At 30.6% G+C, this 14,341-nt stretch overlaps 3 protein-coding genes across 10 annotated transcripts; 2 read left to right on the top strand and 1 right to left on the bottom strand.

Moving 5' to 3' along the window:
* Window positions 1-1,130: 1,130 nt before the first annotated feature.
* LOC117208657 (E3 SUMO-protein ligase PIAS2) lies at window positions 1,131-9,246 on the bottom strand. 5 transcript variants are annotated; one of them, XM_033449943.1, is made up of 9 exons: window positions 8,862-9,246; window positions 7,903-8,069; window positions 7,558-7,659; window positions 7,293-7,437; window positions 6,902-7,192; window positions 6,567-6,668; window positions 6,197-6,437; window positions 5,708-6,124; window positions 1,131-1,402 (listed from the first exon to the last, which is right to left on the bottom strand). In XM_033449943.1, exons 1-9 carry the CDS (start codon window positions 8,883-8,885, stop codon window positions 1,326-1,328), a joined length of 1,566 nt encoding a protein of 521 aa, XP_033305834.1. In that variant the 5' UTR covers window positions 8,886-9,246; the 3' UTR covers window positions 1,131-1,325. The 5 variants fall into 5 exon arrangements, with proteins under 5 accessions (XP_033305834.1, XP_033305832.1, XP_033305833.1 ...); XM_033449941.1 differs by lacking the exon at window positions 1,131-1,402 and adding an exon at window positions 5,231-5,597 and having other exon boundaries at window positions 8,862-9,243; XM_033449942.1 differs by lacking the exons at window positions 1,131-1,402; window positions 8,862-9,246 and adding exons at window positions 5,231-5,597; window positions 8,544-8,855.
* Window positions 1,270-4,544, top strand: LOC117208658 (acetylcholine receptor subunit beta-like 2). 2 transcript variants are annotated; one of them, XM_033449947.1, is made up of 13 exons: window positions 1,270-1,386; window positions 1,487-1,611; window positions 1,781-1,938; window positions 2,015-2,059; window positions 2,132-2,241; window positions 2,327-2,507; window positions 2,645-2,801; window positions 2,892-3,019; window positions 3,088-3,263; window positions 3,360-3,512; window positions 3,587-3,699; window positions 3,949-4,061; window positions 4,248-4,544. In XM_033449947.1, exons 2-13 carry the CDS (start codon window positions 1,560-1,562, stop codon window positions 4,464-4,466), a joined length of 1,605 nt encoding a protein of 534 aa, XP_033305838.1. In that variant the 5' UTR covers window positions 1,270-1,386; window positions 1,487-1,559; the 3' UTR covers window positions 4,467-4,544. The 2 variants fall into 2 exon arrangements, with proteins under 2 accessions (XP_033305838.1, XP_033305837.1); XM_033449946.1 differs by having other exon boundaries at window positions 3,575-3,699.
* A 710-nt stretch (window positions 9,247-9,956) lies between the features above and the next one.
* On the top strand, window positions 9,957-13,932 carry LOC117208656 (DNA polymerase iota). 3 transcript variants are annotated; one of them, XM_033449938.1, is made up of 3 exons: window positions 9,957-10,160; window positions 10,498-10,689; window positions 10,822-13,932. In XM_033449938.1, exon 3 carries the CDS (start codon window positions 10,872-10,874, stop codon window positions 12,597-12,599), a length of 1,728 nt encoding a protein of 575 aa, XP_033305829.1. In that variant the 5' UTR covers window positions 9,957-10,160; window positions 10,498-10,689; window positions 10,822-10,871; the 3' UTR covers window positions 12,600-13,932. The 3 variants fall into 3 exon arrangements, with proteins under 3 accessions (XP_033305829.1, XP_033305828.1, XP_033305827.1); XM_033449937.1 differs by having other exon boundaries at window positions 9,965-10,309; XM_033449936.1 differs by having other exon boundaries at window positions 9,965-10,437.
* The last annotated feature ends 409 nt before the right edge of the window (window positions 13,933-14,341 follow it).

Genomic DNA, 14,341 nt, shown 5'->3' with positions numbered 1-14,341 from the left:
TTCCTAGGAGAGCTGTTACACTACGGATGCTACTTTTGTGAAGAACATATATCTCCGTTTCAAGCGTAATTTTCGCTGCAACATGCCCGGAGTACTTTACACTTCCGCAGTTACTCCTTTGACATAATTACGATGTTTTCTAGACACGCGACCATTGTCTGAAACATGAACGTGGTTTTGTACTGTGATCGATGCTCTAGGAAAGGCTAGAGGATTTTTCTACTTTACGAGATGCTAAATTGACAGAGTTGAGGATTCAATTCAATTCTATGAGCATCGTTATAGATTTTTATAATAAAACTTTAATCCACAATGGTCCTACTCTTTTACGAGTGCTGCGTGGAGTGATGTCGATGTTCTACCCTTTCTTGCCTATCGATTGTTACGCTTCGCTTTTAATTAACCTCTTACGAGCATATAGCGTTAAGTAGGTTGTCTTTGAGTGTTCAATTCCTTTCCTGGCAGTACCTATTGATCGTATTTGATGAATAATATACAAACTGTTAAGTATATATAAATAATATTCTCTTTTTTATAAATTTGCAAAAGCAAGAAAGGTTAGATGATGAATATTATATATTATAACAAAATGTTCAAACATCTACGATTAATTTAATTATATAAAACAGCTTACAAGTAAATCAATGAAAAATACTTCCTACAAAGTTGCATTTGGTAAACATTGCGTCTGATAAAAGATTGTACGTATTGAGAAAAATGCACGTCAAAGTGGCTACGAAACATATAAAAAATCATGATACAGTACACATCATTTTACCGTAGAAGAAAGGATGTATCGAATATATTGAACTCTTAGGTATCATGAAAAATATCTCTATCGTAATTATACTAATAAAAAATTTGTATAAAATACCATTTCATAATGATGTTCTGTGAATAGTATTCCAAAAGAATTGCAAGGGTGCATTTGGCTTCTACTACATTATAGTACAGAGTGCGCTACCTGACGAACAAGATTCATACAACGTCGGTAATTCATTTTTAAGAAATCTGAATTAAAACGTTCAAACAAATAATATTTACTACCTAATTAAAATACAAAAGTAAAAAACAGCTAACAATTCATTTTAGTTACCTTTATGAACGCATTGAAACGAATACAACATAAATCCACTGAAACAAAACAAAACGAAAACAAATCTTAAGACGAAAAATGCTTGTACGTGATTTGGTACAGACTGAAGGCGCCAACCTGTGGACGATTTGAAAAAGATGTGCGCGCATCGTTAATGCGCATGCGCTGAGATGTGAATTTGTAACAGACGAAATACATTGAAGTGCAAACTGGAGCAAGTGTCATGGCGCTAACTTCGGATATCGATTTTGGTCCAGTGGGATGCAGAACGCTCATTTTCTACTGATAAGGTTTTCCACTTGTCACCTGGAAGAAAAATATCTAATATGATATCGATTCTTTTTACATTTAATTAGGTTAACTTAAAAATTATTGTATATGTGTGCATAGGTGAAAGTGTTTCTACTGGGAGTGGTCACTGCCATCTCAATCTTACACAAATTTGTAAATAGTTACATTTAAAATGCGAATATTGACGTTTAGTATTCTTCTTAATGCCCTTCACATTATATTCGGTAAGTGTTTCACCTTTTTACATTGTAAGTGATTGAGAATCATTTAAATTTTTTAAGAATTATATCGTAATGTATGTTTCATGTTGTCGTGTGATTTGAATGCGATGAACTCGATTGTTCTTACATAAAGAGTAGAAATTATGACTAAAAAGATTTGTATTTCTTCTAGGTGCTGTTGGGTTAAAAATTTACGAGGCAAACCCTGACACAAAAAGACTTTATGATGACTTGTTGTCGAATTATAATAGACTTATACGCCCTGTGAAGAACAACACCGAAACCTTAACAGTAAAGCTTGGTTTAAAGCTCTCGCAGCTAATTGAGATGGTATAAAGTCATATTTTGTGATTTTGGTTGTTTTTTATTCAATAAAGGTATTGTTAATATTTTTTTTAATTTACAGAATTTAAAAAATCAGGTGATGACTACCAACGTCTGGGTGGAACAGGTAAGAGCTGCTGAAGAAATATACCTATCTTTATAAACATATTTTATTCACTGTCGATATTATGCATTTTAGGAATGGATCGACTATAAACTACGATGGGATCCAGAAGAATACGGTGGCGTAGAAATGCTATACGTGCCTTCTGAAAATATTTGGCTACCAGATATTGTCCTATACAATAAGTAAGTTTTGATGTATGTTACAACTTATTAGCAAGTATTGAATTTGATAATCATAAAAAGACATCAATTAAATATAATTTCATAGTGCCGATGGCAATTACGAAGTAACGCTTATGACAAAGGCTACATTAAAGTATACCGGTGAAGTATCTTGGAAACCGCCTGCGATTTACAAATCATCCTGTGAGATTAACGTCGAATATTTCCCATTTGACGAACAATCGTGTATTATGAAATTCGGCTCATGGACGTACAATGGCGCTCAGGTTATAATTCAAAAATATCGTTAATCATAAATAATTTTTTTAATACAAATCAAATAGAAATAAATTAATTTGAAAATACAAATAATTGACGTCAATGTTATTTACCAAAAATACTTTGTAAAAACTTTTACTGACAGGTGGATCTGAAACATATGAAACAAGAAAGTGGTAGCAATTTGGTTGCAATAGGAATAGATTTAAGCGACTTCTACTTATCAGTTGAATGGGACATTTTAGAAGTACCAGCATCCAGAAACGAAGAATATTATCCATGTTGCACAGAACCTTATTCTGGTGAGTAAATAAATATATTTGACATCTATATTAACATACAATTTATACAACGATACGAAATGTAAGTGCATTTTGATATAATTCATACAGATATTACATTTAATATTACGATGCGAAGAAAGACATTATTCTACACAGTCAACTTAATAATTCCTTGCGTGGGTATTACGTTCCTTACGGTACTTGTCTTTTATCTACCAAGTGATTCAGGTGAAAAAGTAAGCATTACAGAGAATAATAAATAAACGAAAAGGTATTTATACTGTAAAAAATTGAATTTTTACAGGTATCGTTGTGTTCTTCCATTCTCCTCTCGTTGACGGTGTTCTTTTTACTATTAGCCGAAATTATTCCACCAACGTCACTAGCTATACCACTTTTAGGAAAATATTTGCTATTTACCATGATTTTAGTCACTTTGTCGATATGGATTACCGTATGCGTTTTAAATGTTCATTTTCGGTAAACTAAATTCCATTGTAATAATTCTAGATTAAACATTAATTATAGTATCCTATTTATAAATTACCTAAAGTTACGTATAAATTTCTTATATAGGTCTCCATCTACGCACAACATGTCACCCTGGGTTAGACGAGTATTTTTAAATTGGATGCCGCGACTTTTAATGATGCGTCGGACACCGTATTCAACTCCAGAATATGATGATACGTACATGGATAGTGGATATACTAATGAAATAGATTTTAGGTAATTATACTACTGTTTATCGAATCCTGAAATAGAAAACTTTTCAGGAGTATACATTACAGTTTTCCTGATAGTGTTAGTGATTACCCACTGGAATTGAAAGGAAGTCCAGATGGATTCGAAAGTGTCACCTCGCAGTATAAAAATATACGAGAAGACGATGCCCGGCATATACCGCATGCATCAGGTAAATATTTAAATTACTCTACAATATATAATATAATTAATACAAAATTTTATTAATCAAATGTATTGTGACAGTGCATTCTATGACACATATAAAGAATTACATGATAGCGATTGAAATAAATAAACGTGTATTGGAATTAACAGTAACCCTATAATTCATGGATGTATATGGCGCAGCACGTTATATTACAATTAATGTCATGTAATAGTTTCTGAAATGTACATTAACAATGAGATACTGTTGCAGTCACTGATAGTGAAAATACGATGCCACGACACTTGTCTCCCGATGTCATATCAGCTTTAAAGGGTGTGCGTTTTATTGCTCAACATATAAAAAATGCAGATAAGGATAATGAAGTAAGTTGATCAATAATTCAACAATTCATTGTTTGAATATTCATGTTTTACTTTTGATACTTTTCTTGACAATTTAAGGCTTCAATTCTAAAAATTCTTTTTTAAAAATAGTATATATATATATATATAACTTCTCGAAATAATATATGATACATTTTTCCCTCATATATTTTTTAATATTTCCAGGTTATAGAAGATTGGAAATTCGTAGCTATGATTTTAGATAGACTTTTTCTTTGGGTTTTTACATTGGCATGTACTGGTGGAACACTTGGCATAATATTTCAAGCACCAAGTTTATATGATACAAGAGAACCTGTGGACCAACAACTTTCTGGAATAGCGTTTCGCAATTCTATGTATCCAAATGCAAATACAATCTCTATCCCTATGCAAGACGTATAAACTTTGAGATTCGTGGAACATATGACTTACGTATAAAAACCATAATACAAAAGTATTAAATTATTAATATTCTATTTATATGAATTTTATCTATTTTATTCCTTATAACTTTAGACCGAATTTCACAAACAGAAAGTCTATAGCAAATATAGTCTAAGCAGTTTTATTAACCCTGATCAACTAAGAAACTTAATAAAGAAACAATTTCAAGAGGACTCAAATTTAATTACATTAATAACGCTAGTAATATAATTAACATATTTATATTAATATAAATATTTGCACCTTTTATTTTCCTCTTTCATTTACATGTCAAGGCTAATAAGAGGCTTATACTACAAAATAAAAATAGTTTTATTATTTTGGATGAAATTCCACAATGATGTTTTCGATAATGAAAAACTATACTAAGGTATCTTATTAATTAGATTTAGTTTGATTTTCGAGACGTTAATTTACATTTTTTCCTTTCATCAATTAAAATAATATGCAATCACTCCCTCTCTCTCTCTCTCTCACTCTCTCTCTCTCTCTCTCCCCCTATATATATATATATATATATATATATATATATATAATATATATAATATATATATAATATATATAATATATATAATATATATAATATATATAATATATATAATATATATAATATATATATAATATATATAATATATATATATATTGATTATACAAAGGAATGCTAAGTTGTTACAGTTAAAAAGAAATATTATTTTGCTCCTTTCTTTTTCTTTAAGTACCAGTTTCAGTTTTAAGTACCAAAAGTAAAAATGTCATGAATTCACTTATACTTAACTTTATGTAGAACTTTTTTTTTTAAATGATCACAGAACAAAAAAATTTTGGTTTTTGTCCTATACAAAATTTGGCAATTTAATAGTAGCAATAGATATAAAATATTCTATTCTAAATCAATTATCATCAATTCTGGTGATTCACTTGTACTGCTAATGGAGCTAGTTTGTGACTTCTTTGGCGAAGAAGTACCACTAGCTATCTTTTTTGTACTTTGTGTTGGTGTGGTACGTTCATCATCATCATCACTGTCTGATATTAGATCAATAATAACAGCTCGTTTCTTTTCCTTTGGAGGTGTAAGATTGCTTTCATCTAAACAGTGATATGATTACCCATTTATATGTAAACACTCATAAACATAAAAACATTTATTTTTAAATATGTCATATCTTTACACATATTAGAATGAAATAAAATCTCACCGAGGTCGACTGTATCCACATCGATTTTACGATCTTGCGAATTTGTAACAACTTTTGTTTCACTCTTCTCCTTATCCTTTTCTTTCTTTAGAACCAAATTTTCCCATGACCCATCTTGCAATAATTGAATTTCATTTACATCTGGCAATAGTTTCTTAGAGTTCAACACTTCTTGAAAGTAGCCATCGATAACGAGATTATCATATAATGCTGGCTTATCACAAACTGGGCAATTCCATGTCGGTTTTCTTTCATTCATTTGAAGGAATAGGGATGCATCAAAACATTGTAAATGTGAACATGTCGATGCACGACATGGTGTACACATTCGCATCTTGCCTAACGGACAAGCTAACGATACTCTAAGCGATGTTGTCGCTATTTCACTATCCGCATCTTCGTTAAGTTTCTCCTTAACTAAAAAGATCATTATTTCAATAGCATTCATTTTCAACAACACCAAATAGTTCTAATTACATAACTACTTACTTAAACCTCTTGTATAATCCGAATGTCGAACTCCCCTACTTTTTAACCTTGATAATAATTCAGCACTTGAAAGCTTTCGAACTAAATATATCGCAATTGCGTATCGTCTGCCGTAGTCTGCCGACCACGTCACGTGAATTTGATTCGCTACAGTAGGAGATAATTTAACTAGAGGACTAATATTGACAGGCCGTGGCGGCCTCTTTGGTTCTACTCCCGGCTTATTAGTAGGTATTGGATTCTGAAATAAAAAATAAAACATTTCATTTGTGAAAGTAAAACATTTTACTATACTTTCAATTTAGGATAAAGAAATAATATTTTCATGTGTATATGTATATGTATATTCTTTATATTTCTGTCTACTAACAGGTAAAGGACATAGTTTTCCATTAACTTTTACTGCAATGCTTGGTGGAAAACAGTCCTCTTGTTCACACGATGTTTCTTGCAAACAAAATCGCATCTGTATCTGAAATAGCCATAACACAGATTGTAGACTCAACAATCAAAAATATAAATTTAACCCCTTAAACTACGATTTACGTTCGAAAATTTTGGGTCGATTTACGTTTGGTCCGATCATCTATTGCGGGCTATGCTCGTAATATTTACGTTTGGCCCGATCACCGTACTACGGGCTATGCCCGTAGTTGTAGATTAAGGGGTTAACATTAAGAAACAGACTCTCCCTGTAAAATGTACTTGTACTGTGTAATCCATTTTACTTCCTGCACGACAATCTCGTGAACTTGCTACATCTGTTGACTGCTGTGGTGTTAAATGAAACATAAATGTATTCTCTTGAAGTCTCATAGATCCTTGAGGCATTAAACTAGATGGCTTCAGCAATTCAGCCAATAAATCAAAAAAAGGTAGCTTTCTAAGTCTAACATCTGGATGAACAGGATATTGATTTCTAGGTTGTATTTGCAATGGTGATGGTAAAACTTTTGGTGCATATGGATATGGATTATAGGCTGCACTTGTTGTTTGCTGAAATATTAATATGTCATATGAATATTAAAAAACCACTACAAAAAATAATATAGAAGTTTTATATAATTTTATATAGAAATCACATTACATAACTTACTTGTGGTGTTACGTTGGCATACGCTGTTGACTGATAGACTGGATTTGTTCTAGGTGCTTGAGGTAGAGATGCTTGATGTGCAGGTGGTAAATCCTTTCCACTAGAAACTGAAGACTGTGACTGTTGCTGTTGACTGATAGCTTGTCTTTACATTAATTACAAGTAAAAAACAACATTGTTAAATATATCTTATATAATTAATTATATATGTTCTTCATAAACTTATTTTCTTTGTATTATCTATCTGTTTGTTCTATATATTTACCTTGTTGTGTAATAATTTCTGGAATGCATGTTTTGATCTATTTGTGGCTCCCCAGAACTACCTGTTTGACCATACATTTGATGTGCAGCTAATTGATCAGCTCTAAACAAAATTTTGAAACAAAAAAATGAGTTTGGGACTTTATCTCAATAATCCACTGACATTTATAATACTTAAAGTATAACAATATGCCATAGTAGATATAAAAAGAAAATCATTTTCAACACTTCACTAAAATAAACAAACAAAATAATTAAAAATTTAATAAATGGTGATAGAGGTAGTTAATGATTTAGTACAATCTACAAGAACAATTGTATTGTCATTAATAAATCTTATACTCACTGTATGGATTTATATAATTCACGTATTTTGAGTTGAATTGGATGGGATCTCAAACGTAACAATTCTAGTGCACGTGCTTGTAATTCGTTCTTTCTACCTGATTTATTTCTACCAGCAAAACCAAGAAGCATCTGAAGTTCAGACACTCGAAAACTCAATATCATATTCTGCAATCATAAAATTATAGCATGCATACATTTTATATAATACACTTATTCTAAACTGTTATTTTGATGAAAGAAAAATATATTTTATAAATAACAATGTATTAATAAAAAACAAATTAACATTTAAATTTATTATCAATTCTATTTATTTCAATTCAATTACATAAGAAACATTTTATCTATTATATTGGCTTGTATAAACATAATTGCAGAAATACGGAATAGAATTGGAAATACCAGGCATAAAGATCATACTTCAAGTTTTCTATTCTACAGACAATCACACCACACACATAGAGTATTTTCATCCATATCCATATTGAATGAGAAAAATACAATAATGAAACAGAATTTATTTTTGCAATCATAGATAATATCATTCGTCCAACAATATTTACGAATAAAATACATATGATTAATAATAAAGAAACACTGACAACGATTTTAATTTAAAAAAAAAAATATTTAGGTTACCTGTGATTATGAAGATATTGACGTTTTTTATAAGCTTTATTCGGTAAAGGCAACATAATTATAAGCACAATATATCGTAAAAAAAATTCTATTGATTAATCTCAATATTTCACCGAAGAAAAAAAATAATTATAACAATAATGAAGAAAAACGCGCTTAACAAGTACTAAGCGTCTAGTAATATAATTCACTGACGCAAATAAATCGCTGATAACCCGGATATAACCACGACAAATTCACAATGCAGACTTGCCGACTTTTCTCTAAAATTTCACACATAATCTAACTGCACTGCACCACTTTTAATACCTCACTCACCTCTAATTCTTTGGTCTCCGCCATCTTCTTAGACGATTTTTTTTGCGAAGCCGTCTTGCCTATATTATTTCCAACTTTCAATACAAAAATTCTCCTACCCCTTACTTATTCGAGTTGTTTGTATCGCAACTCGCTTCTATATTTTTCTTGCTTTTTAAGTGCGAGTATCGAATAATACTATTTTATGGCGCGAAATTGATTTTTACATTTCAATTTCGAGATCGTTTTAAAAAATCTAACTTTTCGAGGAAAGCTCAATTCCCATAAAAATTTTTAGTTCAACCGTGTGCGATGAAGTAATTATCGATATTTGACACTTCGTTCGTTCGAAATGCGAAAAAGGGTTTTCCAAGATGGCTGCTAACAATTTATTTGGAGTTCAACTTCAATTTGTATAATTCAATAAATGTACAACATTATAATAATTTCTTTGTTAATTAATGTTAGAAAAAGAGCTGTAAAAGAAGTACAGAAGTTTCAAGGAAATCATAGTTTCAAGTTGTCTTCGTCTTCTTAAACTTTTAGTGAGTGTACACGCGGAGGAAAATCTTTGAATATATTTGCTGGTTATATTTCATCTATTAGATTGCAAACGTCCAACCAAACCTTTAGCATTTCTTTGTAACTGATGTGCAATATAAAATGTTTTAAAAATATATAAAAATTGCAAATGCAAATTACGATAACGAAACACAGTCATATATTAGAAACACAAGTGCACAATACGATATAAAACCTATCAAATTTTCTGGAGTATCTATTTTTATAGTAATTCATCTTTACTATATTCATGATATATTCTTACTAAATGATCTACAATATGATTGGATTATATCTAGGGGAAACATAAGTTTTATTTTAGATTTTATCTATGTATTTTAAATAATTCCCCTAGTTTATTTTAAATATTATTGGCTATCACTTCATGAAAACGCACCATTATGTAAATATGTGCTGTATAAAAGTCTGTGGTGTGCTGTCTCTAGTGAAAAATATATTTGTATCATAAAATGATGATACGTGCATCTATCTTAAAACATTCATATGCACCAATATTTAGAATGCAATTATAAACACACACACACACACACACACACACACACACACACAAAGGTATCTTTAATAATTCAAAACATGGCTACCATGTGAAAAATAAATTAGTCGCATTACAGTTTGTAAACAAATTTCTATTTAGTTTTTACGGTAGTTTTGTTTCGTGCTAGCAGTCGAAACTTATCAGCAGTAAAAAGAATATATTTCTTCAATGAAATTTACAAGAAGTTGATGTGGCTTTCAGAAGTGAGTCATTCGTGTTTTTTAACAGCTCCAACTACAAATTAATGTCCGTTCAATGTGATCTAACGGATTTCTGGAAAATAAAAATATATCTATACGTTAATATTCTATGTGGTTGTGAGATATAGCTTCCAAATGAACACTAAATAATGGTAACCTTACTTTATGATCTAAGGAAAGTTCTGAGAAATAATAATAAACTATTTTAATAGCCGTGCTATGGAGTAGTTTATTTAAGAACGAAAATGATAACTTGTTATACAATTATAAGTCTCCATATGTAAGTTAAAAATAATAAACAGTTTGTATGTTTGACTGCACAACTTAACCTATTTTTTAGATATACGTCTACAATTAAACATATCGACAAGCAAACACTTCTATATTCAAAAATTATTGTAAAAATTTATGCTAAAGTGTGTTAATAACGTGTGTGTAAATAATAAAGAAAATTACTCTTTGTTAGTGTCATGAATAAAATGAAAATCTGCACTTAAGAATATATTTTTCAGCAAATTTGTTTTTGAAAAAGGTAATAAACTAATTTTACTATTTGGCTTTATTCATTATGTTGATAATTGTAATATGTTAATAATGATAATTATTTACAAATCATTTAGTTTTACCATTTATAATGCTAATTGAGTATTTATTACTATTACAGATTATACTATGTTGAAATATTGAATAAGTCACTTATGTGATAAAGATTATATGTATAATATTGTTTGTAAATTGACCTCAATGGATTCTATTGAATTTGATGCAATTATCAGACATCCGAGAACCATAATTCATATAGATGTTGATTGTTTCTATGCTCAAATAGAGATGCTTAGGCATCCAGAGCTACAAGGCAAACCATTGGGGGTGCAACAAAAAAGTATAGTAGTGACAAGCAATTATTTAGCACGAGAACATGGAATAAAAAAATGTATGTCAGTACAGGAAGCTTTACAATTATGTCCAGGACTGGTGTTGGTAAATGGTGAAGATTTAACAAACTATCGTCACTATTCTGCTAAAGTACTGGAGATATTGCATCAGTTTACTCCATTAGTTGAAAGATTGGGTCTTGATGACAATTTTATGGACGTAACTTCTATTGTACAAAAATATATGAATTCTGGAAATAATTCAGAGTTAAATTTAAGTATTAACATGGAAGATGAAAATCCAGTTGGTAAAGTATTTGGTACCTCCGAAGAAGAATGTCCTTGTGGCTGTCATGCTCGATTAATTATAGCTTCCAAAATTGCAGCAGAAATAAGAAAACGAATTTATAAAGACTTGCATATTACATGCAGTGCTGGAATAGCACATAATAAGCTTTTAGCAAAACTGGTGGGATCATTACATAAACCAAATCATCAAACACTAGTATTCCCATGCAGTGCACCTATGTTCTTGTCTACTATAGGATCTGTATCTAAAATACCAGGTGTTGGGCAAAAAACTGCACAATTGTTAATTTCCAACAACATAAAAACAGTGGATGATCTAAGAAAAACACCTTTGGAAACCTTAGAGATGAAAATTGGTATTGATTTAGCACGAAAATTAAAAGATAATGCCGAAGGTATCGACGAGACCGTCGTTAAACCAACAGGAAAGAGGCAGAGTATAGGTTTAGAAGATGGTTTCAAGAGTGTTTCTTTGGTAGCTGAAGTAGAATCAAGACTAGGAGCACTTCTGAGAAGATTAACAGAATTAGCTATGGAGGATGGTAGAATTCCCATTGCTATGAGATTAACTGTTAGGAAACATGATTTTAATAAACCAACTTCTGGTAAAAGAGAAACTCGACAATGCGCTTTACCGAAACACCTATTGCCTTCTACAAAATCTGGTGTTTATGATCATGCTAAAATGTTGGCACTAGCAATGAAACTATTTCACCGTACTGTCGATGTTTCTAAACCATTCCATTTAACTCTTTTAGGAGTTGCTTTCACGAAATTCGAAGAGAGATCTTCTGGAAAGAATAGTATTACATCTTTCTTGCGAAAACAGGTCGCTGTTCAGTCTGTTCTAGATATAAGCTCGGAAGAAGGCGTTTCCGACATTAATCTCGGATCACCAATGAGCGTAAATCAAGATAGTAACGACGGTTCTACGATGAGTACCACCTCCTCACCAGTTTCGAAATCAATAGGTGCTAACAACCAGAGTGCGGACGATGATGTATTGAACGAAATAGAACCTTTACCAAAAAAGACTAGATTGGAGGTATGGTTGAGTGGACGTAGAGAATCTCCGAGCAACGAAATGGCTGATCTTCGACTCAGTCCTTCATCACCAATGCAATTATCTCCGAAAATTGATGCGGCAGTTCTTAAATCTTTACCCATCGATATACAAAGAGAAGTGACCCGTTCCTGGCCGACGACTAGTAAACCAAAACCCAATAATATACTTAAATACTTCATAGCCAATAAGTGACGGAGTTCTATGGCCTAGAAATATAATATAGCCATCGTTATGTACACACTTACACACCTACAATATTGGATGGCAGCACCATGTGATACTATGAATTTAAGTTACTAAATATTTTAAATCAATTTATGATTTTGGGTATTAACTTTCTGTATACACATATTTTCTAGAACATTTACATTAAATGAATGTTGATATAAAGTAACTTTATCGTATAATTTTGATCATTTCATTAAACATCACAAAAAAAGACCAATGTGAATTTGCATAAAACAGCTGTATAAAACATATTTTTATTCATTTCTTTTTGACGAAATCAAGCACAATTGGTACTTAAATTACCTAGAATAGTTGGACTTTTTTGAGTTGCGTTGCATTTAAGGTGTATTCACAAAAATGAAAGAAAATGAAAATGTAAATCGACTATCAATGAAAAGTATTTCTATTTAAGTAGAATTCTTTATTATAAATCAAAGATAAAGTATTGTAAAATAAGTTTTATTTTCATCTTTCACACATTCAATATGTATGTTTTATATGATTCTTAATACTATCGCGTATTTCTTAATGTTTAATATTGTTCGGATAAATAAAAATTAAGATTAAGTTAAATACTTTTGTATTAGAATTATGTTCTATATAATTCGCCTCTTTTTTTTCTCTCGCTATCTTCACGATTATTTCACTGTGAGTATTTCAACGGCAGGAAAGTATTTTTATTTACACTTAACTAGTGTGCGTGATTGATGCACTTTCAAACGTAATCCGTCTCGTTAAACGAGGTGCTGGCATTTGATTTTGTACGTACTATCTAGCTATTAAATTATAATTGTATGATTTAAAGTTTAAAAATGAAACGAAATAATGTTTATATTTTTATTACTATCGATGTTATTCTATGTGTAACGGGTGTTACAAAAGACATGCCGTACAGAAATACTCAATCGCCCCTAGCGTGCTACTGGTAAGGAGCACCGTTAGAATAAGATAAGCGTAATTTATAATATATAGTTATATTAAAAATATTAGACAATCATAAAGTTTTATCGATTCGGTATGGTACAAGGTGAATAATTATAATATACGTTTAAGCAAACACGGATAAGACAAAACGAAAAAAAGTAAGCCAACGATTCACGCAGTTTCAAATTATATTATATTATACACACGTTTACTTTCACACGATTTATCGAAAAGCATATGTGCATTAAAGCGTGATCGACGGCAAGTGATACTGAAACAGTAGCTTTTGTAAACGATCATACTTACATAAGGGAACGGACAATTTATATATATATATATATATATATATATATATATATATATATATATATAGCTCGAATAATAACAGAATAAAAATATATATTATATTATATTATATTATATTATATTATATTATATTATATTATATACATATATATATATATATATATATATATATATATATATATATATATGCGATGAAAAAAGTTACTTATGGCCAAGCTTTTTTTCTATGTTTATTTATTTTCTTGTATGCACGGGAGAAGCGGTACAATTCTGATTATTAACTTCTGGTTGTGAGATATATGAGTATTTTATACGTATATACCACGGGGAATATGAGCGGTTGCGACACCCATATCCGTTCGTCAATGTCGAAGTTCGGATTAATTAGAATAACACGCAATAGCTCGCACTTCTCAGATAATTGCGTTGATAGTATTCAAGAATTAAAAGCAGGCAATGCAGAATGAAGTTGAGTT

The sequence above is a fragment of the Bombus bifarius genome, unplaced genomic scaffold, assembly GCF_011952205.1.
Source record: "Bombus bifarius isolate JDL3187 unplaced genomic scaffold, Bbif_JDL3187 scf7180000008148, whole genome shotgun sequence".
Classification (NCBI taxonomy): Eukaryota; Metazoa; Arthropoda; class Insecta; order Hymenoptera; family Apidae; genus Bombus; species Bombus bifarius.
The sequence above is the reverse complement of the archived record's forward strand: the minus strand, read 5'-3'. Positions and strand labels throughout refer to the sequence as shown.

What these genes read in the sequence shown, in the direction of transcription:
- LOC117208658 (XM_033449946.1), top strand. Translation starts at nt 1,560, where the DNA reads ATGCGAATATTGACGTTTAGTATTCTTCTTAATGCCCTTCACATTATA. An exon ending in CCAACGTCTGGGTGGAACAG is followed by an intron (nt 2,060 to 2,131) that starts GTAAGAGCTGCT and finishes TATGCATTTTAG; the next exon opens with GAATGGATCGACTATAAACT. An exon ending in GGACGTACAATGGCGCTCAG is followed by an intron (nt 2,508 to 2,644) that starts GTTATAATTCAA and finishes TTTTACTGACAG; the next exon opens with GTGGATCTGAAACATATGAA.
- LOC117208657 (XM_033449941.1), bottom strand. Translation starts at nt 8,885, where the DNA reads ATGGCGGAGACCAAAGAATTAGAG. An exon ending in ATGCCAACGTAACACCACAA is followed by an intron (nt 7,193 to 7,292) that starts GTAAGTTATGTA and finishes TTAATATTTCAG; the next exon opens with CAAACAACAAGTGCAGCCTA. An exon ending in GGATTATACAAGAGGTTTAA is followed by an intron (nt 6,125 to 6,196) that starts GTAAGTAGTTAT and finishes TGATCTTTTTAG; the next exon opens with TTAAGGAGAAACTTAACGAA.
- LOC117208656 (XM_033449938.1), top strand. Translation starts at nt 10,872, where the DNA reads ATGTATAATATTGTTTGTAAATTGACCTCAATGGATTCTATTGAATTT.